Raw genomic sequence first — 27,067 nt, forward strand, 5'->3', positions numbered from 1 at the left:
AGTCAATAAAACATAGAAATATACTCAGATCAGCATGAGTTAATCAGTCTGATGGCCTGATGGAAGAAGCTGTCCCAGAGCCTGTTGGTCCTGGCTTTTATGCTGTGGTACCGTTTCCTGGATGATAGCAGCTGCAACAGTTTGTGGTTGGGGTGACTCAGGTCCCCAATGATCCTTCAAGCCCTTTTTACACACCTATCTTTGTAAATGTCCTGAATCATGGGAAGTTCACAACTACAGATGCGCTGGGCTGTCCACACCACTCTCTGCAGAATCCTGCAGTTAAGGGAGGTACAGTTCCCATACCAGGTAGTGATGCAGCCAGACCACATTTACTGCTCATGCCCAAATGTGGTAATTAGTTTTAACCGATATTTTTAGGTGAAGGTGTTAATAAGCAGCATGTTCCTGGATTTGGATCAAGTCACCATCAAAAAAATGGTGATACACTTCCACACTCAGATGGACTGTAATTTGCTGGGAAACCAGCATCTGGTGATGCTCCTGTTCTGTTCATTTTTAGTGATAGTTACATGTGTTGGATAATGCCTTTGGAGTAGCCTAGCAAATAATTGCAGTGTATTATGTAGCTGGTACACAACATAAGTCCTTCAATTACCTAAAAATCATGCCCCCCTTGTTAGCATTGGGATTGCTTAGATATGTCTAGTGCATATTGCTTTCCCTGCTTGGATGCATGTATCAGACAGCCTGCTGGAGGAATGCAGCGGGTCAAGCAGCATCAATCGGAGGAAGGGAAGCATTGATGTTTCAGGTCAAAACTTTCAGTGCCTAATGTATTTACAGACTGCAAATGGCCCATGATGTCTCGTGAATTCAGTTCTGAGTAACCCGATCTGTTTCTGAATCCATACAACGTGATTTTTATTAATGACCTGGATGTTGGGGTAGAAGGGTGGGTTGGCAAGTTTGCAGACGACACAAAGGTTGGTGGTGTTATAGATAGTGTAGAGGATTGCCGAAGAGTGCAGAGAGACATTGATAGGATGCAGAAGTGGGCTGAGAAGTGGCAGATGGAGTTCAACCCAGAGAAGTGTGAGGTGGTACACTTTGGAAGGACAAACTCCAAGGCAGAGTACAAAGTGAATGGCAGGATACTTAGTAGTGTGGAGGGATCTGGGGGTACATATCCACAGATCCCTGAAAGTTGCCTCACAGGTGGATAGGGTAGTTAAGAAAGCTTATGGGGTGTTAGCTCTCATAAGTCGAGGGATAGCGTCTAAGAGTCGCGATGTAATGATGCAGCTCTATAAAACCCTGGTTAGGCCACACTTGAAGTACTGTGTCCAGTTCTGGTCGCCTCACTATAGGAAGGATGTGGAAGCATTGGAAAGGGTACAGAGGAGATTTACCAGGATGCTGCCTGGTTTGGAGAGTATGCATTATGATCAGAGATTAAGGGAGCCAGGGCTTTACTCTTTGGAGAGAAGGAGGATGAGAGGAGACATGATAGAGGTGTACAAGATAATAAGAGGAATAGATAGAGTGGATAGCCAGCGCCTCTTCCCCAGGGCACCACTGCTCAATTCAAGAGGACATGGCTTTAAGGTAAGGGGTGGGAAGTTCGAGGGGGATATTAGAGGAAGGTTTTTTACTCAGAGAGTGGTTGGTGCGTGGAATGCACTGCCTAAGTCAGTGGTGGAGGCAGATACACCAGTGAAGGTTAAGAGGATACTAGACAAGTATATGGAGGAATTTAAGGTGGGGGTTTATATGGGAGGCAGGGTTTTAGAGTCGGCACAACATTGTGGGCCGAAGGGCCTGTACTGTGCTGTACTATTCTATGTTCTAAAAGTAATGCCACAACATGCTGGAGTATCCTTTATGAGACGACATGACTAGGTAATAAGTACGATGTACTGATCACTAAATACAATACTGTTGTCAATAGAAGCATCTGTAATAGGTAGATTGGTGAGAACTGGATCAAGTTGATTTATTCTTTGTGTTGATTAATTCACTCGTATTTTTGCGCTATGGAAAAGTGCCCCAGGTTCAGCACTAGGAACACTGTTTTTGATACAGAATGTTTTGAATTCAGGACATAAAATTAAAACCTGCTCATCTCAAAACTTGGGAATCTTACAAACACTGAAGATAGTAATTCATATAAAGGGAACACAAATAGAGGCTGAAGAATGGGTGAACAAAATTCTTAAGACATCACCTGTGAGAAGAAAGGAATTGTCAACATTTTGAGTTAAAGACCCACATGCCTGCATTCTTTCCTCCCACATACGCTACTTGACACACTGCGTTCCTTCAGCAGATTGTTGCTTCAGATTCCAGCATCTCGTGTCTCCAAAATCCTAAAGCTACTGCATATGTATTAGTACAGATTTAATACCATAGATGTTTCTAGTGCAAGACTAATAAATAGATAGTACTCACCAAGTGTGACTTCTGGGCAGCCATGTTTCTTTACCAACCTTTTCAATGCAAAACTTTTGAGGTCCATTACTCCCTGTTGGAAATAACAATTATTGTCTCCGGCTAATCATATACAATGCTTCATCAAAACAAGTTGTGCTGTCATGCAAGATCAAATATTTTCAAAGGGTAATGTAAGTTTACAAGTTTAACAAGTTTATACATTAGACAGCAGAAAGATTTCACAAGCACCACACCAACATGTGTAATAGCACCTAGTTTGCAATGTAGCAGACACTTTATTTATGATAAATTTCCTATTAATTATTTTATCCATTTCTGATATTGAGGGCTTATTCATAAGCCTGATATTAATTGTGCACCGTTAGTTTACAACAAGGCAGTGGTAGGAAAATTATTGATTTTCTTCACTACTGAAGTGAACGATTAAGTCAACTGCACTGGACAATAGATGTTTCACTTCTTTGTCTATTCGCCTCTCTATCTACCAACAGGTCAGTTCAGCCACTGAAAATATTTTCCCGCCACAATTCTTCCGCTAGCTTACCAGCTCTTTTGTTCATGGGCCCAAATGTCTGAGTCTGTGTTGAATGCTTTTTACATGACTTATTAACCTCCCTACCCACAAGTTCTAAATCTTTTATTCACGATAATCTTTCTCCCTGCATAGTCCCAAATTCACTATGTTCTTATCTGTAGCTTTAGACTATGAGACACAGGAGCAAAATCGGGCCACTGCATCCATCAAGTCGGCTGTCTTTCCATGGCTGATTTATTATCCCCCTCAATGCCATTCTCCAGCCTTCCCCCTATAACCTCTAATGCCCTCACTAATTAAATGGGTATACTTAAAAGTGATAATTGATAGGTTCTTAATTAGTCAGTGTCAAAGTTTACGGGGAGAAGACAGGAGAATGGGGTTGAGAGGGATAATAAATCACCCACGATGGAAAGCTGGAGACTGAATGGCCTAATTCTGCTCCTATGTCTTACAGTCTAATCAAGAACTTTATTTCCAATGATTTGCTATAATCAATTCAAATGCTTTCAGTACTGTTTGCTATAACCAAAGATTTTGCATTCACATATCTTGGGATACAATGATTATAACGAAAGAAAGCTGGAAAGCAAATTTACAGTGAATCACATGCTCCTTTTTTCACAGTAGAGCCCAAAACAAACCAGGAAAAGTTGTAAAGCATGTAAAATTAAAAAATTGAAATGTTAGCAGTTCAGAAGTATTCATCCCCCTTTGCTCAGTACATATAGCAGCTATTATACCCAGTAGTCTTTTTTATGTGTCTATTAGCTTTGTACAACGTGATGGAGTCAAGATTTGCCCATTCCTTCTTCTAAAATTGCTCAAACTGTGCCAGGTTAGTTGGGGAGTGGTGGTAAACAGCAATCTTGAGGTCTTGCTAGAAATGTTTGATCAGGTTAAGATCAGGACTCTGAACGGGCCTTTCAAGGACATAAATTTTCATCTGTAGCTACTCCGTGGTTTCTCTGGCAGTGTGCTTTGGGTCATTGTCCCACTGAAGGATAAACTTGCTGCTCAGTTTAAGTTTTCCGGCAGAGGCTAACTTTTTTTTATCCAGGATCTCTCTGTATTTAGCAGCATTCATCTTCCCATCAATTGTAATCAGATTTCCTGTTCCTGCTACTGAAAAGCATCCCCATAGCATGATGCTACCTCCATCATAATTTATAGTAAAGGATGGTGTTACCTGGCTGAAGGCACATACTCAACGATGCAGAAACAGATTCTTTCCCTCTGCCATCCGATTCCTAAATGGACATTGAACCCTTGGACACTACCTCACTTTTTTAAAATATATATTCTGTTTTTTGCATGATTTTTAACCTATTCAATATATGTATACTGTAATTGATTTATTATTATTTTATTTTGTTGGTTTTTTCTTCCATATTATGTATTGCTTTGAACTGCTGCTGCTAAGTTAACAAATTTCACGACACAAGCTGGTGACAGTAAACCTGATTCTGATGGACAGTATTAGATTTATCCATGCATCCGCTTAGTGTTGAGACCAAAATGTTCCACTTTCATCTCAGCTGACTACAAGATCTTCTTTCACATCTAATGCCATAAACCTAATGCTGCATATCAGCCAGGTAACACCATCCCTGCTGTAAAGCATAGCGAAGGTAGCATCATGCTACGGAGATGCTTTTCAACAGCAGGGACGGGAAATCTGGCCGGAATTGATGGGGAAAATGAATGCTACTAAATACAGAGATCTTGGATAAAAACCTGCTAGCCTCTGCCGAAAAGCTTAAACTGGGGAGGAAGTTGATCATTTAGCAGGACAATGAACCAAAGCACACAGCCAGAGTAACCATAGAGTGGCTTGAAATGAAGAAAATTGATGCCCTTGAGTGGCCCAAAGTCCAGACCCTCACCCGATTAAACATCTCTGGCAAGACCTCAAGATTGCTGTCCACTGCTGCTCCCCAACTAACCCGGCACAGCTTGAACAAATCTTGCTCCGTTACATTGTGCAAAGTTAATAGAGACTTATTCCAAAAGACTACTAGCTGTAATAGCTGCAAAAGGTGGTTCATCTGAGTACCGAGCAAAGGGGGGTGAATACTTTTGAATTGCTGACATCTCAAATTTGAAATTTTAGTTTTTCAAGCTTTATATTCTTTCCTATTTACTGTGGAGAAAGAAAGCAACATGTGATTTACAAATAAGATCTTCAGTTAAACTGATCAAAATCCCTGGTTATTTATGTGAATAAAGGATTAGGGACTGAATACTTCTACAAGGCACTGTAATTGCTTTTGTACATCTTATAATGACTAGCTATATTGCAACACAGATAAAGGCAGCCTAATTAGGTGGACAGCATGTATAGACCTCAGAACATTGTAGAAGTACAAATGGAAATAAAAAATAATTCCTCTCAGACATCAGTGAAATGTAGGAATGTGCCTATATATCTCCCAAGTTTAAAAATCTGATTAAATTCTTGAGCTTGGTAAGAAAACATTTACACCCTTTTGGAAAATAACATGCAGTATGTGCACGGCTTTTATACTTCAATGTAAATTACAAGTTAAATGTTTCTTTATACAAATATAGAAAGTATTTACAATAATTAAATTGTTCTAACTTAAAGTATCTACATTATCTGTATCTAATTCAGAGTTTAGGCAACTTCACAATGCTGCAGTAACGTTTGTGCAGTTTTGCCTACCTAGAAGCTCAGCAAATCCTCCCAATGGTAAGCGGCAGGTACCAGTGACAAACTGCATCAATCGTAAACGTACTTCATTGTCCATCTCTTTCACAAACTAGCAAAAAATATTCAAATTCACTTAATGCAACATGAAACAAACCTATAAAATGTGAAATATAATAGAATGTCAATATTCACAAAAGGGAAGGACTAATCCCTCAAACCAGAGGTAAATAATTTTTGGTTATTAAGGGATTCAAGGGATATGGGCTAGTACAGTAACATGCCACTGAGTGGGATCAGTCATAATCATACAGAATGATGCCTCCTTTTGTTTCTATTTCTTTAAATAAATTGCAGCAAAATTCTGTAAATTAAACATTAGTTAAACACTTGATTTAGAAGTTGTTAAAAGGATTTTTTTTCTGGACTATTAAAAACCTTACTGAGCCCTATTTGAATCTCAGAGCTGCTGTCAATTAAACCACAACCCCTTCAAAAATTTTTGAAAATGAATTGCATAATTCAGGTGCACTTTTAGTAAGAAATAATTTTTAGAATATATTTGAAAAGGTTAAATCCATTAATTTTGCTTTACCTGGATTGAGAATTGAAAATATGACCTTTGTTATTTACCCCTTAAAGTAACAGTACCAGCATGGGCAGCACAGTGGTGCAGCTAGCGTCTCACAGTTCCAATGCCTTTGGTACTGTTTGTATGGAATTTGCATAGTTCCTGCAATCATCTGGGATTTCTCCAAATTATGGTTACAACAGAATGTAGGTACAAACCCAGATGATGGGACAAGGTGCAGATTCTATGTGTCATGCACAACATTTGATGCAATAAACTAGGTTTAATTAACAGCGAAAGGGACCTGTACATTGATAATAAAGCTGATCATAACGTAATCAAGCTGATTACATTATGATCAAAGTGTCTGAAACACATCACCGGTCAGTTATCATCTGTGGACATAGAATTGTATTTAGTGTTTCAGGGTGATTGGAACTACCCAAAAGCAAACATCACAAAAGGTAACACACATCAAAGTTGCTGGTGAACGCAGCAGACCAGGAAGCATCTCTAGGAAGAGGTACAGTCGACATCTTGGGCCGAGACCCTTCGTCAGGACTAACTGAAAGAGCTAGTAAGAGATTTGAAAGTGGGAGGGGGAGGGGGAGATCCAAAATGATAGGAGAAGACAGGAGGGGGAGGGATGGAGCCAAGAGCTGGACAGTTGATTAACAAAAGGGATATGAGAGGATCATGGGACAGGAGGCCTAGGGAGAAAGAAGAGGTGGGGGGGGGAACCCAGAGGATGGGCAAGGGGTATAGTGAGAGGCACAGAGGGTGAAAAAGGAGAGAGAAAAAGAATGTGTGTATATAAATAAATAACAGATGGGGTACGAGGGGGAGGTGGGGCATTAGCGGAAGTTAGAGAAGTCAATGTTCATGCCATCAAGTTGGAGGCTACCCAGACGGAATATAAGGTGTTGTTCCTCCAACCTGAGTGTGGCTTCATTTGTACAGTAGAGGAGGCCGTGGACAGACACATCAGAATGGGAATGGGATGGGGAATTAAAATGTGTGGCCACTGGGAGATCCTGCTTTCTTTGGCGGACAGAGTGTAGGTGTTCAGCAGAACGATCTCCCAGTCTGCGTCGGGTCTCGCCAATATATAGAAGGCCACATCGGGTGCACCGGACGCAGTATATCACCCCAGCCGACTCACAGGTGAAGTGTCGCCTCACCTGGAAGGACTGTTTGGGGCCCTGAATGGTGGTAAGGGAGGAAGTTTAAGGGCATGTGTAGCACATGTTCTGCTTACAAGGATAAGTGCCAAGAGGGAGATCGGTGGGGAGGGATGGGATGGACAAATGGACAAGGGAGTCACGTAGGGAGCGATCCCTGCGGAAAGCAGACGGGGGGAGGGGGGAGGGGGGAGGGAATGATGTGCTTAGTGGTGGGATCCCGTTGGAGGTGGTGGAAGTTACGGAGAATAATATGTTGGACCCGGAGGCTGGTGGGGTGGTAGGTGAGGACAAGGGGAACCCTATTCCTAGTGGGGTGGCGGGAAGATGGAGTGACAGCAGATATGCCTGAAATGGGGGAGGTACATTTGACAGCAGAGTTGATGGTGGTGGAAGGGAAGCCCTTTTCTTTAAAAAAGGAGGACATCTCCCTCGTCCTGGAATGAAAAGCCTCATCCTGAGAGCAGATGCGGCGGAGATGGATGAATTGCGAGAAGGGGATGGCATTTTTGCAAGAGACAGGGTGAGAAGAGGAATCGTCCAGATAGCTGTGAGAGTCAGTAGGTTTATAGCAGACATCAGTAGATAAGCTGTCTCCAGAGATAGAGACAGAAAGATCTAGAAAGGGGAGGGAGGTGTCAGAAATGGACCAGGTAAACTTGAGGGCAGGGTGAAAGTTGGAGGCAAAGTTAATGAAGTCAACGAGCTCAGCATGCGTGCAGGAAGCAGCACCAATGCAGTCGTCAATGTAGCGAAGGAAAAGTAGGGGACAGATACCACTATAGGTTTGGAACATGGATTGCTCCACAAAGCCAACAAAAAGGCAGGCACAGCTAGGCCCCATACGGGTGCCCATAGCTACACCTTTAGTTTGGAGGAAGTGGGAGGAGCCAAAGGAGAAATTATTAAGAGTAAGGACTGATTCCGCTAGACAGAGCAAAGTGGTGATAGAGGGGAACTGGTTAGGTCTGGAATCCAAAAAGCAGAGAGCTTTGAGACCTTCCTGATGGGGGATGGAAGTATATAGGGACTGGATATCCATGGTGAAAATAAAGTGGTGGGGGCCAGGGAACTTAAAATCATCGAAAAGTTTAAGAGCGTGAGAAGTGTCACGAACATAGGTAGGGAGGGATTGAACAAGGGGGGATAAAACCGTGTCAACTTTTCGGTCACAAAGGTAGGCTGTTAAACTTGAATAACTTTCCACCCAACAAACATGATTGAATTTTTGGAAGAGTTGATTAAAGTGAGGACTGCCTGTAGATGTTATTTATATGGACTTCCAAAGGCATTTGATACAGGCTTTTTGATTGTAGCCAAGGTGGAATTTCGAACAATTTACGGCAGTGATGAGATTAGAAAACCAGTTGAATATAAGCAGATAAAGGATAAAGTTAGCAGGCAGAAGGTGGTTATCTTGCAAATGTCTGTTTGAAACCCAATTTCTTTATCAGTTATTTGCAGATGATGGGAGTAGAAAGCTACACATCCACATTTGTTGATGACATAATATTGGGCAAAATAAGACAAAATTAATATAAAATATTATAAACAGATGAATAAAAATTTTGCATAAATATTACAATGTAAACAAATACAAGGTCATCCATTTTGCACATGGAGAGGTTAGAATTAACTATTTTCTAAATAATGAACCACCAAAAATAACGTAATTCAAAAGAAGTTTGGGGAGATAATTATTCTACACAAAAACGGCCAATCATCCGAACTGAGGAAGGGCGTTGGAAGTTATACTTTGACCTTTTAAAACGCTGGTTAGATCACTTCTAATGCATTCCCAGCATTCCTGGGTGATCTGCTCTCAGCTCAGCGTGGACTTATCAGAGTAACATTGACATTCTTAAGTGTTGAAACAGAAAGGGAGTTTCCCCAACTATGGTTTGGAATTCACTGTTATTTACAACATAAAGAGAGAATATGATCATTGTTGTCATGGGGAACTGATGAACAGGCAAAAATAATACTTGCTGGTTTGGAAGTCTAAGATTAGGGAGCAAAGTTGGAAGAAAAAATGCCAGGCAATTTAGGAGTAAACAAATTAGGAAACATATTTACATACAAAGGTTGGCAGAAATTTTTAATTTAAAATTTTAGCTTTAAACTGAAGATTTGTTTACCAAAGGTATAGAAGAAAAATGGGAATTAGGTATGCAGATTGTTTACTGTTCCAGATTGCAGCATTCGGAGTCTCTTCTGTCTGCATTGTGTAAAAGAGTTGGACGTCATACTATAGTTGTACACATTAGTCAGGCCATACATTAAGTATTATGTACAGTTTTGGTTGCCACACTACACAAAGGATATGGTACCCTCAAAGGAGTGCAGAAGAGATTTACCAAAATGTAGTCTGGAATGAAGAGCTGCAATTATAAAGACAGATTTGATAGGCTGGGTTTATTCTCACTGGAATGTAGGAGGCTGAGGCGTGACCTTATAGAGGTTTATAAAATTATGGTGGTCATGGATAAGGTGAATGGTCACAGTCTTTTTCCCAAGGATAGGGAAGTCTAAAACCAGAGAACATAGATTTATGGTGAGAGGGGAAAGATTTAAAGGGTCCTGGGGGGCAAGTTTTTGTCAGAGGGTGTGGCTATCTGGAATGAGCTGTCTAGAGAAAGTGGCAGAGGCAGATTGATAGGCATTTGGATAGGTACTTGGATACAAAAAGCGTAGAAGCATAAGGGGCTAACGCTGGTAAATGGGATTAGCATAGAAAGGCATTACAATCAGCACAGGTTGGGCTGAAGGGCCTGTTTCCTTGTTATATAAATCTATGACTCTAATTATGTTGTAGAACAGGAACAAAAAGACTAATGGCCAATATCTATACATCAGAGGAAAAGTAAAAAGACAAGATTGCAACGAGGCAAAAGTAAGTTCATAAAACCTTCCGAATTTGAAATGCCAGAAGTTAGACAACACCTTAAAAACCTTGAGGAGATCTTAGTTGAACATGTAAGGTTGATGGACAATCTATGTTTAACAAAGTAAACCTCATGAAATATATTTTGTCAATATTTAATTTATGCTACTGAGAACAATATGTTGTAGCTACAAGTTAGTGAGAGTAGGATAAAATGAATACCAGATGGCTGCATATGCCAAAATTTTACAATATAGTTACTAGACATTAATTCAGCCTATTGAAGATGGGTTCTGCTAACTTCTCAAATAATAAAATTAATTCTTTGGGTATATTAAGCAACCCACAACTGAACATTGCTACCCTGTAATCAATGGATTTTAGCTCTAGTAAGTTAATGATAACTAAATGCCTAAAATAAGTTGTGCCCTGTTAATCAATAGCTTTTAGTCTAATGTCAACTGTAACCTCTAAAGTTAACCTGATAGAAATATTGGTTAACTAAAAGATTCAAGATTGTTTAAAGTCATTTCCCGTATACAAATGTACTGGAGAATAAAATAATCGCTACTCTGGATCAAATGCAGCACAAAAAAAAACAAAGTAAAGGACACAATAATAAAAAAGCACAATAGACATAAATACATAAGACAGCTTATATACATAGATTGATTGCATATGCATAAAGTGATCCTAAGTATAGGAGTGTGTGTACATACGGTGGCTTTGGCAGGAAATGATAAAGTAGTGGTGGATGGTTAAGACATGAAAACATTGCAAATGCTTTCTGGAAAACAAATAGAAATGGAAATTGCTGTTAACTGCACCATCTGTGAGTTAATGGCTGCTAATTGAATGTATTGGGGCACATCGTTGTGAGAAAAGCATTGTTTCACAAGTTCTAACCTACTCCATGAAGTCACACGTCTGATTTAAATAATAATTCTTTCTGTTGTCTACCTTTATCTTTAGCAAAAGAAACAGTTATATTGTTCGGTTTCTTAGCTATGAAAGCAAATATTTGGTCCAATTTATCCCATAATTGCAGACAAAACAAAACCAAACTCTTATGTAGGATAGGCTTAGGTATATGCATATCATATTACCAGAAATCAGAAACAGATTTATTATTTACAACATGCCAAGATGCTGGAATACAGTAAAATATACAATTGAATCTAGTAAAGCACGATTATTGTGTGATGATGGAGATTTTAAAATTATGATTTAAAAGCCTTATTAATGAAGTGAAAATCTGTATTTAGTTAGATAGATATACTTTATTAATCCTGAGGGAAATTTGGTTTTGTTACAGCCGCCCCAACCAAGAATAGAGCCTAAATATAGCAATACAAAAAACAACCCCAACAATCAAACACCAAAATGCAAACTATGCCAGATGGAAAATTTGAGATTTCAAATCTAGGACATCCTCTTCTTAAATAATATACAGGCAATTCATTACATTAGCAAGCTTGAACTAGATGTCTAATTGATTTTAGGAATTTTATGATTCATACCTGCCAGAACCAAATGATTTGTTTACTGTTTCTGGTGTAATGCCGGTAGACGGTATTCCTCTGCCAATCCGTAAGATCTACTTCCTGCATGCCACAGAGCATAACCTGTATAGACAGACAGTGGTTTTAATTTCTGTATGAGTGGTATGAGTCTCCGTGTCAACAAACAATCCCACAATGGTAATTAAATCAGAATTTAATTCAAACATTAGTCAGATTCCAAACAGATCAGAAGTTCAGAGTGAAGAAGGTCAGAAACCTCTTTGGCAAATTAGTGGTGAAAGTCAGAGCAAGATATCCTGACAATTCCATGCAGGTTTTCTCAATTTCATTATAAAATCACCTCTGATCTGGGCCAATATTTACATGCCGGGTGGCACCTAATTAATTAGCTTGTTTATTTCGGCTTTTTTCTTAAAGATGTGCCGGGTGCATTCCAGCTACCGCTGCACTGCTGCATTCTTCATGGCAATGTATCGGTCCATGACCACTGTTCTAGGTAGTTCTAAATTTTTTTTTGAATATTAGGTACAGTCTAGGTTAAATAAACTTCTAATACTTTAGTAATTATTTTCCAATATTTATTTCACTTCTTTCTTTTATTAAGGTCCCAAAATGGATTTTATTTTCCTGTGTAGACTTTCATTTTGGAATTTGTTCAATAAACCTGGCATTAACCAAGAAATTACAAAAGATATTCTTGATGTGTACTGAAATGAAAGAATTTGCTTTCCTAAAAGGTAGGAGTTTATTTGTATTAGTTCTTGTACCCCTTATAGACAGTTTGCTCAGACCTCAGTCTATCTAAAGGGATAAAAAAAGTTATAGTGTTTACAACAATTTATTTAATTCAATTGCTAGAAATGTATTATAAATTTAAAGAGATTTGATAGAATGGTTCAATATGGACATAAAGGAGTAACACAATGGAGCAACTGCCTTGCAGTTCCAGAGACCCAGATTCTACCCTGGTCTCCAGTGCTGCCCTTGTGGAGTTTGTGCCTTCTCCCTCACCTGTTTGGGTTTTTGTTCCAGATTCTTCAATTTTCCAAAGGCACGCAAGTTTGGAGATTAATTGACCACTATATGTTAAGTGGAAAACCCTTTGGAGAATAGGTTACAGAGGAAAACGTGAAAGGATAGAATTGCCCTTTGAGCCAATATAGGATCGATGCTGCAAACATCCCCTTCCATGCCATAAGGTAATATGGAAATAAAATTGTCTCAGGGACAGAAATAAATGCTATATTTTGTTGGAAGAATAATAAATGGCAAAATAAACTGAATTGTACAATATAAAAGAGTACAAAAAGAGATAATGCGTCTGTGCAAAAGAACTGGTTAAGTTTGTTAAGAAAATTAGCGTAAGCAGCCTTTCATCATTATTCAAAGCCATAAAGAAGGAAATTATGTTTAAATGTTTAACACCGATTATGTCCCAGATGAAGAGATTGCAAGAGTGATTCAGCAAAACAGCTCAGGGCTGGGGGATTTCTGTTATGTGGAATGACAAGAGATGCCATGGTTCTCATCCTCAGAACAGATAAAACCAGTAGGAGGTTCAACAATTCAACAACATTCAAAATCATGGAAGTACTTTGATAGCAAAAAAGGAGCAAAACTATTTCCAGTGGCAAAAATGGAACAAGTAAAAGGAATGAATTAATTAGAAAAAGAACCAGTGGCAGCATAGAGCCATAGAAAAGTACAGCACAGAAACAGGCCCTTCAGCCCATCTAGTCTGTGCCAAACCAAGCTGCCTAGTCCCATCGACCTGAACACAGACCATTGTCCTCCATTCCGCTCCCATCTGTATACCTATCCAAACTTCTCTTGAACATTGAAATCAAACTCTCATGCACCACTTGCAGTGGCAGCTCATTCCACACTCTCACAAACCTCTTGAGTGAAATAGCTTCCCCTCACGTTCTTGTAACCTATGACCTGTAACTGTAGTCCCACTCAACCTCACAAGAAAACGGCTTACATTTACCAGATCTATACCCGGCATAATTTTGTATACCTCTGTCAAAACTCTCCTCAATCCTCTATGTTCCAAGGAATAAAGACCTAACCTATTCAATCTTTCCCTATAACTCAGGTCCTCCAGTCCTAGCAACATCCTTATAAATTTTCTCAGGACTCATTCAACCTTATTTACATCTTTCCTGTAGGTAGGTGACCAAAACTGCACACAATACTCCAAATTCGGCATCACCAACATCTTATACAATTCAACATAACATCCCATCTCCTGTACTCAATACTTGGATATATGAAGGTCAAAGTGCCAAAACTTTTCTTTATGACCTATCTACCTGTAGCGCACTTTATGGACCTGTATTCCCAAATCCTTTTGTTCTACTGCACTCTCCAGTGCCCTACCATTCACTGTGGTACCTGGTTGGTCCTACCAAAGTATAAAGTGTCACAACTGCCTGCATTAAATTCCATCTGCCATTTTTCAATTGGTCCAGATCCCGCTACAAGCTCTAATAGCCTTCCTCACTGTCCACTACACCCCCAATCCTGGTGTCATCTGCAAATCTGCTGATCCAGTTAGCCACAGAATCATCAAGATCATTGATAGAGATGACAAACAACAAAGGAAGGACCCAGGACCGATCCCTGTGGCACACCACTAGTCACAGACCTCCAGTCAGGGAGGGAACCATCTACTACCACTCTCTAGCTTCTCTCACAAAATCAATGTCAAATGCCAAGAGATTGAGCCTTCTTGACCAACTTCCCCTGTGGGACCTTGTTAAGTGTCAAATGTTGTCCATGTGGACAACATCCACTGCCTTGCCATCATCAACTTTCCTGATAACTTCCTCGAAAAACTCTATTATTTGGTTAGACACGGCCTACCATGCACAAAGCCATGCTGACTATCTCTAATCAGTCCATGTCTATCCAAATACTTGCATATCTGGTCCCTTAGAATACCTTCCAATAATTTTCCCACAGCTGATGACAGACTCACGGGCTTTTAATTTCCTGGTTTTTGTTTACAGCCTTTTTGAAACAGCAGACCAACATTGGCTATCCGCTAATCCTCTAGTACCTCTCCTGTCGCTAATGATGTTTTAAATATCCTTGCTAGGGTCCCGGCAATTTCTGCACTTGTCTCCCATTGGGTCCGAGGGAACATCTCGTCAGGCTCTAAGGATTTATCCACCCTGATTTGCCTCAGGGTAGCAAACACCTCCTCCTCTTTAATTTGTGCATAAGGTTGACGCCGCTTTGCCTGACTTCTATTGACTATGTCCATCTCCCAAGAAAATAAAGGTGCAAAAAATCCATTTAAGATCTCCACCACTTTTCGCTCCATACATAATTACCATTCTGCTCTTCCTGAGGACCAATTTTGTCCCTTGCAATCCTTTTGCTCTTAACACATCTGCAGAACCCTTTAGGATTCTCCTTCACCTTGTCTGCTAGGGCAACCTCATACCTTTTTTTTAGCCCTCCTGATTTCTTTAAGTGTTCTCTTGCATTTCTTATACCTCAAATACCTAATTTGTTCCTACCTGCTATGAACCTCTTATTTCTTAACCAGGGCCTCAATATCTCTTGAAAACCAAGATTCCCTAAACCTCTTATCTTTACATTTTATTCTGACAGGAACATGCAAACTTTGTACTCTCAAAATATTACTTTTGAAGTCCTCCCATTTACCAAGTGCACCTTTGCCAATAAACAGCCTGGCCCAATACACACTTGCCAGATCTTTTCTAATACCATCAGAGTTGCCCTTTCTCCAATTTAGAATCTTAACTTGCAGACAAGATCTATCTGTTTCCACATTTATTTTGAAACTAACCCCATTATGATCACTAGATGCAAAGTGTTCCCCTGCACAAACTTCTGTCACCTGCCCTGTCTCATTCTCTTTTAGGCGATCAAGTATCACACACTCTCTCATTGGGACTTTTACGTACTGACTAAGAAAACGTTCCTGAACACATTTGACAAACTCTATCCCTTCTCGTAATCTTACAGTATAAGAGTCCCAGTCAAAATTTGGAAAGGTAAAATCTATAACAACCTCACACTTCTTGCAACAGCCTGCGATCTCTCCACAGATTTGGTCTAAATCCCCTGGACTGTTGGTGGTCTGTAATACAGGCACTTTCTTATTTATCTGTTCCACCCATAACACCTCCCTTGACAAGTTTTCCAGTCTGTCCTGACTGAGCGCTGCTATGACATTTCCCTGACTAGTAACGCCAGTCCTCCTCCTTTAATTTCTCCCGCTCTGTTGCTTCTAAAACAACGAAAACCTGGAATATTGAGCTGCCAGTCCTGCCCTTCCTCCAATCAAGTCTCACTAATGGCTACAATATCATACTTGCCTGTGTTGATCCAGGCCCTAAGCTCATCGGTGTTTCCTAAGATTTTCTTCCATTGAAATATACACAGCTCAGGACACTAGTCACACTATGTCCAACCTTTTGATTCCTGACTTTGTCTGTGGTCTTAATAACATCTGGCTCTACAATGCTTGAAAGCATAATGAAAACATTCAACAATAACTTTCAAAAGGGAACTGCAAGGGAACCTGGAGGAATAAAAGAATAAACGCATGGGTCAATAGTTATTATTTTATGATTCTAATGGTCCTAGATTTAAAATATTTCCATTAAAATCATATATTACACAACTAAGATGACTAATTTATTCCTAGTATTCAAATTAAAGGTATGCAATGAGCATGAGAGTAATACTATCTACTTTACATTCTATTAGTTTTCGACCAACTACATTTAATGCCTCCAAGAAGTAAAACCTAAATAGCAAGGATAACCATCTCACCTCTAGCTCTTTTTCATCAAAATACTGGAGCCACTGTAGAGGTACTACCTCATTGAAGCCATCCAGGAAAGCTCTGGTCTGTTCTTCCACGCCACGAGTAAATCGCCATTCTGCCATGAGACTGGAATGCAGAGATATGATTTCCAATAAATGCACAGCGAACTCTGCTTAATCAATGTAAACCACAAACTAAAAACAGCGTGTGAATTCTGATGAAAGCAAGTGCAGGAAATGAATAGCAATGTCTAGAAGAGAACAGAGAAGCCTAAGACCATGAGACAAAGGAGCATAATCCGGCCATTTGGCCCTTCAAGTCTGCTCTGCCATCCCATCATGACTGATTTATTATCCCTCTCAACCCCATTCTCTTGCCTTTTTCTTCTGACCTTTGACACCCTGACTAATCAAGAACCTATCAACCACCACCGTAAATACACTTAATGACTTGACCTGAAAGGGGCATGAAGAAGAGTCTCCTCCCAAAACATCAACTGTTTGTTAATTTCCATAGATGCTGCCTGACCTGCTGAGCTCCTCCAGCATTTTGTGTGTGCTGGTAGATTCTCTCACTGTAGGAAACATCCTCTCTAAATCCACTCTATAGGGCTTTCAATATTTGATAGGTTTCAGTGAGATCTCCCTATTCTTCTAAACTCCAGGGAATACAGGTGCAGAGCCATCAAACACTCCTATACATTTACTCATTCACTGCCAGAATCATTCTCATGTACAAACTCTGAAACTTCTCCACTGCCAGCACATCCCTTCTTAGGGAAGGGGCACAAAACTGCTTACAATACTCGCAATGGGGTCTGACAAATGCCTTATAAAGCTTAATGACAAACAAAAGAAAATTTGCAGATGCTGGAAATCCAAGCAACACACATAAAATATTGGAGGGACTCAGCAGGCCAGGCAGCATCTATGGAAAAGAGTACTTTTGACGTTTTGGGCTGAGACCCTTCATCAGGGCCAGTCCTAATGTCCTGGAACCACACTTCTTCAAGGACAAGTATGCAGCAATTCCTCACCTTATGCTGGGTCAGCCACAGATGAAAGCAATCATGCTTGTTTTCCAATAAATAAACACTGGAGAGCAGCACTGACGGGAAGAGCTGACCTGCAGGGCCAGCCCCAACCCAACAGGAATTCCAGCATATCGCTGCACCTCTGTTCTCTCCCACACCACCTCCAGCACCTCCTCCTCTGGGTGATTATAACATGTGATGTCTTCAGACGAGGGCCTGATCCATGCAACAACCAAGGGCACACGGTTGCTCCACCGCCAGTCTTGCCAATTAACCAATAAACCAGACTTGCAGTATTTTATATTACCAACATCCAACAAGGTCTTGTTATCACAAGACACACACCCAAGATACATATTTGCACCATTTGTTGGACCCAGAGAGGCTGCTGCAACCAAGCACGCGCCAAGTTAGCACTAGCTACCCTTCCACTTACCTTCATATAGTCCACAAACTTGCCATCAATTCCGTCATCCAAATCATTGACACATAATGTGAAAAGAAGCAGTCCCAACACCAAACCCTGTGGAACACCATTAGTTACCAGCAGCCAAGCAGAAAAGGCTCCCATTTTTGTCTCCTATCGGTCAGCCTTCTATCCATATGCTGGTATCTTTCCTTCAGTACCATTGGCTCCTATCTTGTTTAGCAGCCTTATGTGCAGCATCATGTCAAAACCCTTCTGAAAATCCAGGTAAACAGCATCCACTGTCTCTCCTGCTTGTTATTTCCTCAAAGACTTGTAACAGATTTGTCAGGCAAGATTTCCCCTGAAGGAAACCATGCCGACTTTGGCCTATTTATCATGTGCTTCCAAGCACCCCAAAACCTCATCCTTAATAATGGACTCCAACATCTTCCCAACCACTGAAGTCAGGCTAATTGGCCTATAATTTCCTTTCTTTAGCCTCACTCCCTCCTTCAATGTTCAAAATAAAATGTATTATCAGATTGCATAAATACATGTCACCATACACAATCCTGAGATTCTTTTTCCTGTGGGCATACTGAGCAAATCTATAGAATAGCAGCAAGTAAACACCATGGCCCCAGACAGTCCTTCCAGGTGAGGCGACACTTCACCTGTGAGTCGGCTGGGGTGATATACTGCGTCCGGTGCTCCCGATGTGGCCTTCTATATATTGGCGAGACCCGACGCAGACTGGGAGATCGTTTTGCTGAACACCTACGCTCTGTCCGCCAGAGAAAGCAGGATCTCCCAGTGGCCACACATTTTAATTCCACATCCCATTCTGATACGTCTATCCACGGCCTCCTCTACTGTAAAAATGAAGCCACACTCACATTGGAGGAACAACACCTTATATTCTGTCTGGGTAGTCTCCAACCTGATGGCATGAACATTGACTTCTCTAACTTCCGCTAATGCCCCACCTCCCCCTCGTACCCCATCCGTTATTTATTTATATACACACATTCTTTCTCTCTCCTTTTTTTCCCCTCTGTCCCTCTGACTATACCCCTTGCCCATCCTCGGGGTTCCCCCCCCCCATCTCCCTGGGCCTCCTGTCCCATGATCCTCTCATATTCCTTTTGCCAATCACCTGTCCAGCTCTTGGCTCCATCCCTCCCACTCCTGTCTTCTCCTATCATTTTGGATCTCCCCCTCCCTCTCCCATTTTCAAACCTCTTACTAGCTCTTCCTTCAGTTAGTCCTGACGAAGGGTCTGGGCCCGAAATGTTGACTGTACCTCTTCCTGGAGATGCTGCCTGGCCTGCTGCGTTCACAAGTAAACACTATGGCCTGGTTGGTGAGGATCTTTGATGATGAATGCTGCTTTTCTACGGCAACATTTCATGTAGATGTGCCCAATGGTTGGGAGGGCTTTACCCATGATTATCTGGGTCGAATCCACTACCTTTTGTAAGATTTTCTGCTCAAAGGCATAGGTGTTCCCATAACAGGCTGTAATGCAACCAGTCAGCACACTTACCACCGCACACCCGTAGAGGTTTGCCAAGGTTTTTGATGACATGCCTAAACTCCGCAGACTCCTGAGGAAGTAGAGGTTCTGTCATGTTTTCTTTGCTATTATATTTATATGATGGGTCCAAGACAGGTCCTCTGAGATAGTGACACCCAGGAACTTAATGTTACTGGCTCTCTCCACCTCTGATCCTGCAATGAGTACTGGCTCATGGACCTCTGCTTTCACTCGCCTGGTATACAATCTTACTGACATTGAGTGAGAGGTTGTTGTTATTACAACACTCAGCCAAATTTTCAATCTCCCTCCTGTATGCTGATTCATCACCACCTTTGATATGGCCTACAACAGCAAACTTGCTGGTATCAATAGCAAACTAGTATATGGTGTTGGAGCTGTACTTAGCCACACAGTCATAGGTGTAAAGCGAGTAGAGCAAAAAGCTAAGCACACATCTCTATGGTGCTCCTCTGCTGATGGAGATTGTGGAGGAGATGTTTTTGTCAATCCAAACTGACTGGGGTCTGCAAGTGAGGAAATCCAGGATCCAGTTGTACAAGGGGGTATTGAGGTCCAGATCTTTCAGTTTACTGATAGTTTTGAGGGAATGATGGTATAAATTTTGAGCTGTAATCAATAAAGAGCATCCTGCTGTATGCATCTTTGCTGTACTAATGCTCCAGGGTTGTGTGAAGAGCCAATGAGATGACATCCACTGTAGACCTGTTGTTTCAGTAGGCAAATTGGAATGGATTCAAGTTGCCACTCAGCCAAGAACTGATGTGCTTCAGCACCAGCCTCTCAAAACGTTTCATCACTGTGGATGTACGTGACACTGGGCGATAGTCATTGAGGCAGGTTACACACTCTTCTTGGGCACTGGTATGATTGAAGCCTCCTTGAAGCAGGTGGGTACCAAACACGGCAGAGCATGAGGTTCAATACAACACCCCAGCCAGCTGGTCAGCACAGGTCTTCAGTACTCGGCCAGGTACTCCCTCTGGACCAGATGGTTCCCTTGGGTTCACTCTCTTGAAGGCAGCCCGCACGTCATCTTCAGATACTGAGACTAAAGTATCATCGGGAGACATGGGGGTACATGATGGTTCCTCCCTGATCTGGTGGTCAAAGCGAGCATTAAAGAGTGTAGTGACATTTGCAAATTTCCAGTCCTCCAGAACCCTTCCAGAATCTCGTGATTCTCAAAATATCACTACTAATGCCTCCACAATCTCTTCAGCTACTCTTTCAAAATCCTGGTGTGCAATTTATATGGTTCAGTGACCTATTGACCTTCAGAATTTGTGGCTTCAAGCATCTTCTTTTTAGTAATAGCAACTACACTCACTTCTGCCCCGACTCTTGAATTTTTGGCATACTGTTAGTGTCTTCCACAGTGAAGACTGATGCAAAATACTTATTATGTTCATCTACCATTTCTTTGTTCCATTACTAACTCTACAAACCATTTTCCACTGGTACTATATTTACTCTCTCCTCTCTTTTTACTCCTTATATATCTGAAAAATCTTTTAGGATTCTCTCTTATAATATTAGTTAGCTTACATCTATTTCATCTTTTACCTTTCATATTTTCTCCCCTTATGGCTTTTTAAATTGCATTCTGTTGGTTTTTAAAAGCTTCCAAAACCACTAGCTTCCTACTAATTTCTGCTATATTATATGTCATTTCTTTTCCTTTTATGCTGTCTTTGACTTCCCTTGTCACAGTTGCCTCATACCCCCTTCAGAATCATTCTTCGAGTTGTATCTATCCTGCACCTTCTAAATAGCTCGCAGAAACTCCAGCCATTGCTGTTCTACCATCATCATCGCTAGTGACCCCTTCCAATCAACTATGGCCAGTTCCTCTCTCATGTCACTGTAATTCCCTTTAGTTTACTGTCATGAATAATAAAATGTTCGAAGGCTGGATTATGCAGAGACAGTCATTACTTTCTGCTTATTTTCTGTGCATATTCACATGGGAAATTACTCCCCAATTTTGTTTGCTACGAACCCAGTTTCATCTGTGTTAGAAAATGTTCTGTGATTAACCAACCATTCATTGTATGTCAATGAACTGGACTGCAAATCAGGAGACAAGATTTCAAATCTCACCTGGCAGCTGGGAAATTTGAAATTGGGTAATTACTTTACAATTGAATTAAAAATATATGATCTGTAATGGTGACTAGGATAGTAGTAAACCTTGCGAGGGACATGCTACTTTTCTACACCTGGCCTCTGTATGACTTCAGGATGACCTGCGAAATAGACTAGCAAGTCATTAAGTTCAGGTTCAATAATGAATAAGCATTAAATTCTGATTTAATCAGCAAACCTCCTTGTCTAGGGTTATTGAATTCTTGTGATGACAGTCATTAAACTTTAATCAGTATAAACATGTTCGGATGACAATTACTAAGCAAGTTCTGATGTACAGAACAAATTAGCAGGCACCATGGTAGCACACACTGGATAGTGCAATGCAAATACAGTTTGGGGTATCAGTGTTCAATTCCAACTTCATCTGAAAGGAGTCTGCACGTCGTTCCCTTGGAATGCATGTGTTTTTAGCGAGTGCTCCGGTTGCCCCCTCACAGTCCAAAGATATACCGATTAGTAGGTTGATTGGTCATTGTAAATAGTCCCATGATTAGGCTAGGGTTAAATCAGGGGTTGCTAGGCAGCGTGGCTCGAAGGGCGTATTCTACACTGTATCTCAATAAATAAATCAATAAACACATTATAAACACTTTGCATAGAAATGGTGTTGACAAAGTCTGATCTGTTGGTCTATACTTGTAGGTTTTCACAAGGGTTACTCCTAATCTCTCATATTGGGGTCTCCTATCCGCTCTTGCTTTTGGGACTCCTTCCTTAAACTTCTAATATAATACAGTCTCAAAATGCTACTTGACCTGCTGAGTATTTCTGATTTTTAGCATCTACTTTTCTTTTGGAGCTTAAAATTGAATTCAGTTGAATCGACTTTATTTCTTACATCCTTCATATACATGAGGAAAAATCTTTATGTTACGCCTCCATCTAAATGTGCAATTTATAGTAATTTTTAATAAATAGTATGTACAACAGGGTAGTAACAAAATAGTTAAATATGAACAGTCAATATAACATAGAAATACAGGTGTGTCAGCATGAATTAAGCAGTCTGATGGTCTGGTAGAAGAATCTGTCCTGGAGCCTGTTGGTCCTGGCTTTTATGCTGGTACTGCTTTCCCAGATGGTAGCAGCTGGAACAGCTTGTGGTTGGGATGACTCGGGTCTCCAATGATCCTTCAGGCCCTTTTTACACACCTGTCTTTGTAAATGTCCTGAATCGTGGGAAGTTCACATCTACAGCTGTGAACAGATATGTTGGGCTGTCCTACAATTGAACAAAGTACAACTTCCATACCAGGCAGTGATGCAGCCAGTCAGGATGCTCTCAATTGTGCCCCTATAGGAAGTTTTTAGGACTTGGGGGTCCATACTAAACTTCTCCAACTGTCTGAGGTGAAAGAGGCGCTGTTGTGCCTTTTCACCATACTGCCAGTACGAACAGACCACGTGAGATCCTCAGTGATGTTTATGCCGAGGAACTTAAAGCTGTTCACTCTCTCAACACCAGATCCACTGATGTCAACAGGGGCTAGCCTGTCTCCATTCCTCCTGTAGTCCACAACAAGCTCCTTTGTTTTTGCAACATTAGCAAGAGGTTGTTTTCCTAACACCACTGTGTCAGAGTGATGACTTCTTCTCTGCAGGCTGCCTCATTATCATTTGAGATTAGGCCAATCAATGTAGTGTCGTCAGCAAATTTAATCAGCACATTGGAGCTGTGGGTGGCGACACAGTCATGGGTATACAGAGAATAAAGGCTTAGTACACAGCTCTGCAGGCACCTGTGTTGAGGGTCAGAGGGACAGAGGTGAGGGAGCCCACTCTTACCACCTGCCAGCGATCTGACAGGAAGTCCAGGATCCAGCTACACAAGGTAGGGTGAAGGCTGAAGTCTCTGAGCTTCTTGTTCTGCCTGGAGGGAATTAAGGTGTCGAATGCTGTCCAAGAACAGCATTCTAATATAAACACCCTTCTTCTCCAGATGTGTAAGGACTGTTGGTAAATTAAGATCTGCATTCGCCTTTGTCTGGTAATGTCACATACACAAGGCAGACCCCAGCTTGTTTAAGCTTGGATTTTATAGCTCTTCCCGTTATATCAATTGTTTGCCCTTCTTTTCTTATTCAGAAACCTGAATGAAAGCTTTGAACCTTTACTTTCATGTTTAGCTTCCCACTACTACTTGCTCTGTTAACTTCATCCTCCTGTATTTTTGCTGGTAACATCTCAGTTTTCATACTTCTCCATGGCCTTGCACCATTTCTCTGTAAAAGCATCTAACTAGTTAATGCTTTGGGATATCTGAACAACTCTACTACTGGTCTCTTAATTATACCAACATATAATCAACCATTTGTGACCATGTATTCAGCTGCTAAGCTCTTAGTTTGCAATACCCCCATTAAACCTTCTTATCTGTTCACATTTCTTTGCAATCCTTCTTTAAACATATCACATTAACTAAGCTTTTGGTCATTCACCCATTATTTTCTTATGCAGCTTGATATCAAATATCATTTGATAACATTTCTATGAGTTATCTTTTGATATATTAAAGATACCACATGAATTTACTGTCATTTTAGAGACTGAGAATAGGAAGATTGGAATTACTAATGTGGGAGATGGAAATATGAAATTGCCACATGATAAATATGTAGACAGTTTCATGTTAATATATATACAATAAAAAATTGATAAAAAGCTTTGATTTAAACATTATGACTGACGTGTTTAGTGTTAAATTTAAAAAAATCTTACCCAATGTATTCTTCTTTATTTTCCTCTGTTACTAAGATGTTTGATCCTCCTGGCTTCAGTTCATGGGAGGTAACTTTTCCTAAAATTTCCATGTCAACAGCAAAATACATTTCCAGGCCACATTCTTCTATATTGTTATCCCTATAAAAATCATTTATTGATATTAAGAAACATTGGTGCACTTATTTGTCAATTAAATATTATTTGCTATTTATAGTATATATAACTCTAAATAAGGCTTCTGAGAGAAAATTCAGAATAACATGCAAGGAGTAAATTCCCGCTGAAAAGAATACTCTTTTGGATAATGTTTCAGATCAATAGTGTTTCATACACTGGTTATTTCTAATGATAGGTAAATGACCCAAAGCATTAACTTTCTCTCTCTACAAGTGTTACTCGGGCTGGGTGTTTCTAACTTTGAGTTTTTGTTATATGCCAGCATCCACATTATTTTGTACAGTTTCATTAAAACTAAATACCTTAACAAAAAAAATTTTTTAAATGAAGCAAACCAAAAATGTCAAAATTAAGTACAAGTTATAGTTATTACCATAAGACCATAAGACAAAGGAGCAGAAGTCGGCCATTCGGCCCAGCGAGTCCGCTCCGCCATTTTATCATGAGCTGATCCATTCTCCCATTTAGTCCCACTCCCCCGCCTTCTAACCATAACCTTTGATGCCCTGGCTACTCAGATACCTATCAATCTCTGCCTTAAATACACCCAATGACTTAGCCTCCACTGCTGCCTGTGGCAACAAATTCCATAGATTCACCACCCTCTGGCGAAAAAAATTTCTTCGCATTTCTGTTCTGAATGGGCGCCCTTCAATCCTTAAGTCATGCCCTCTCGTACTAGACTCCCCCATCATGGGAAACAACTTTGCCACATTCACTCTGTCCATGCCTTTCAACATTTGAAATGTTTCAATGAGGTCTCCCCTCATTCTTCTAAACTCCAAGGAATACAGTCCAAGAGCGGACAAACATTCCTCATATGTTAACCCTCTCATTCCCGGAATCATTCTAGTGAATCTTCTCTGTACCCTCTCCAACGTCAGCACATCCTTTCTTAAATAAGGAGACCAAAACTGCCCACAGTACTCCAAGTGAGGTCTCACCAGCACCTTACAGAGCCTCAACATCACATCCCTGCTCCTATACTCTATTCCTCTAGAAATGAATGTCAACATTGCATTCGCCTTCTTCTCTACTGACTCAACCTGGAGGTTAACTTTAAGGGTATCCTGTACGAGGACTCCCAAGTCCTGTTGCATCTCAGAACTTTGAATTCTTTCCCCATTTAAATAATAGTCTGCCCGTTTATTTTTTCTGCCAAAGTGCATAACCATACACTTTCCAACATTGTACTTTATTTGCCACTTCTCTGCCCATTCTTCCAATCTATCCAAGTCTCTCTGCAGACTCTCCGTTTCCTCAGCACTACTGGCCCCTCCACCTATCTTCGTATCATCACCAAACTTAGCTACAAAGCCATCTATTCCATAATCCAAATCGTTGATGTACAATGTAAAAAGAAGCGGCCCCAACACTGACCCCTGTGGAACACCACTGGTAACCGGCAGCCAACCAGAATAGGATCCCTTTATTTCCACTCTCTGTTTCCTGCCAATCAGCCAATGCTCTATCCACGTATGTAACTTTCCCGTAATTCCATGGGCTCTTACCTTGTTAAGTAGCCTCATGTGTGGCACCTTGTCAAAGGCCTTCTGAAAATCCAAATATACAACATCCACTGCATCTCCCTTGTCTAGCCTACTGGTAATTTCCTCAAAAAATTGTAATAGGTTTGTCAGGCAGGATTTTCCTTTAAGGAATCCATGCTGAGTTCTGCCTATCTTGTCATATACCTCCAGGTACTCTGTAACCTCATCCTTGACAATCGACTCCAACAACTTCCCAACCACCGATGTTAAGCTAACAGGTCTATAATTTCCTTTTTGCTTCCTGGCCCCCTTCTTAAATAGCAGAGTGATATTTGCAATCTTCCAGTCTTCCAGAACCATGCCAGAATCTATCGACTTTTGAAAGATCATCGCTAATACCTCCGCAATCTCCACAGCTACTTCCTTCAGAACACGAGGGTGCATTCCATCTGGTCCAGGAGATTTATCGACCTTTAGACTATTCAGCTTCCTGAGTACTTTCTCTGTCGTAATTGTGACTGCGCACACTTCTCTTCCCTGACACCCTTGAGTGTCCAGTATACTGCTGATACCTTCCTCAGTGAAGACTGATGCAAAATACTCGTTCAGATCCTCTGCCATTTCCTCATCTCCCATTACAATTTCTCCAGCATCATTTTCTATCAGTCCTATATCTACTCTCACCTGTCTTTTAGTCTTCATATACTTGAAAAAGCTCTTAGTATCCTCTTTGATATTATTTGCTAGCTTCCTTTCATAGTTAATCTTTTCTCTCTTAATGACCTTCTTGGTTTCCTTTTGTAAGGTTTTAAAAACTTCCCAATCCTCTGTCTTCCCACTAATTTTTGTTTCCTTGTATGCCCTCTCTTTTGCTTTAACTTTGGCTTTGACTTCTCTTGTCAACCACGGTTGCATCCTTTTTCCACTCGAAAAGTTCT

The 27,067-nt window shown here is 40.7% G+C and overlaps 1 protein-coding gene across 1 annotated transcript in view; it reads right to left on the reverse strand.

Annotated features, from left to right (window-relative positions):
- Positions 1 to 27,067, reverse strand: part of LOC134353595 (NEDD4-like E3 ubiquitin-protein ligase WWP1) — a 156,741-nt gene that overhangs the window by 656 nt on the left and 129,018 nt on the right. The window contains exons 19-23 of the mRNA XM_063061698.1: positions 24,460 to 24,600; positions 16,596 to 16,716; positions 11,778 to 11,882; positions 5,637 to 5,733; positions 2,413 to 2,485 (exon numbers count right to left, since the gene is read on the reverse strand). Of these exons, the coding sequence (XP_062917768.1) occupies positions 2,413 to 2,485; positions 5,637 to 5,733; positions 11,778 to 11,882; positions 16,596 to 16,716; positions 24,460 to 24,600 (537 nt within the window). The remainder of the gene's footprint in view (positions 1 to 2,412; positions 2,486 to 5,636; positions 5,734 to 11,777; positions 11,883 to 16,595; positions 16,717 to 24,459; positions 24,601 to 27,067) is intronic.

The sequence above is a fragment of the Mobula hypostoma genome, chromosome 1, assembly GCF_963921235.1.
Source record: "Mobula hypostoma chromosome 1, sMobHyp1.1, whole genome shotgun sequence".
NCBI classification, from domain to species: Eukaryota; Metazoa; Chordata; class Chondrichthyes; order Myliobatiformes; family Myliobatidae; genus Mobula; species Mobula hypostoma.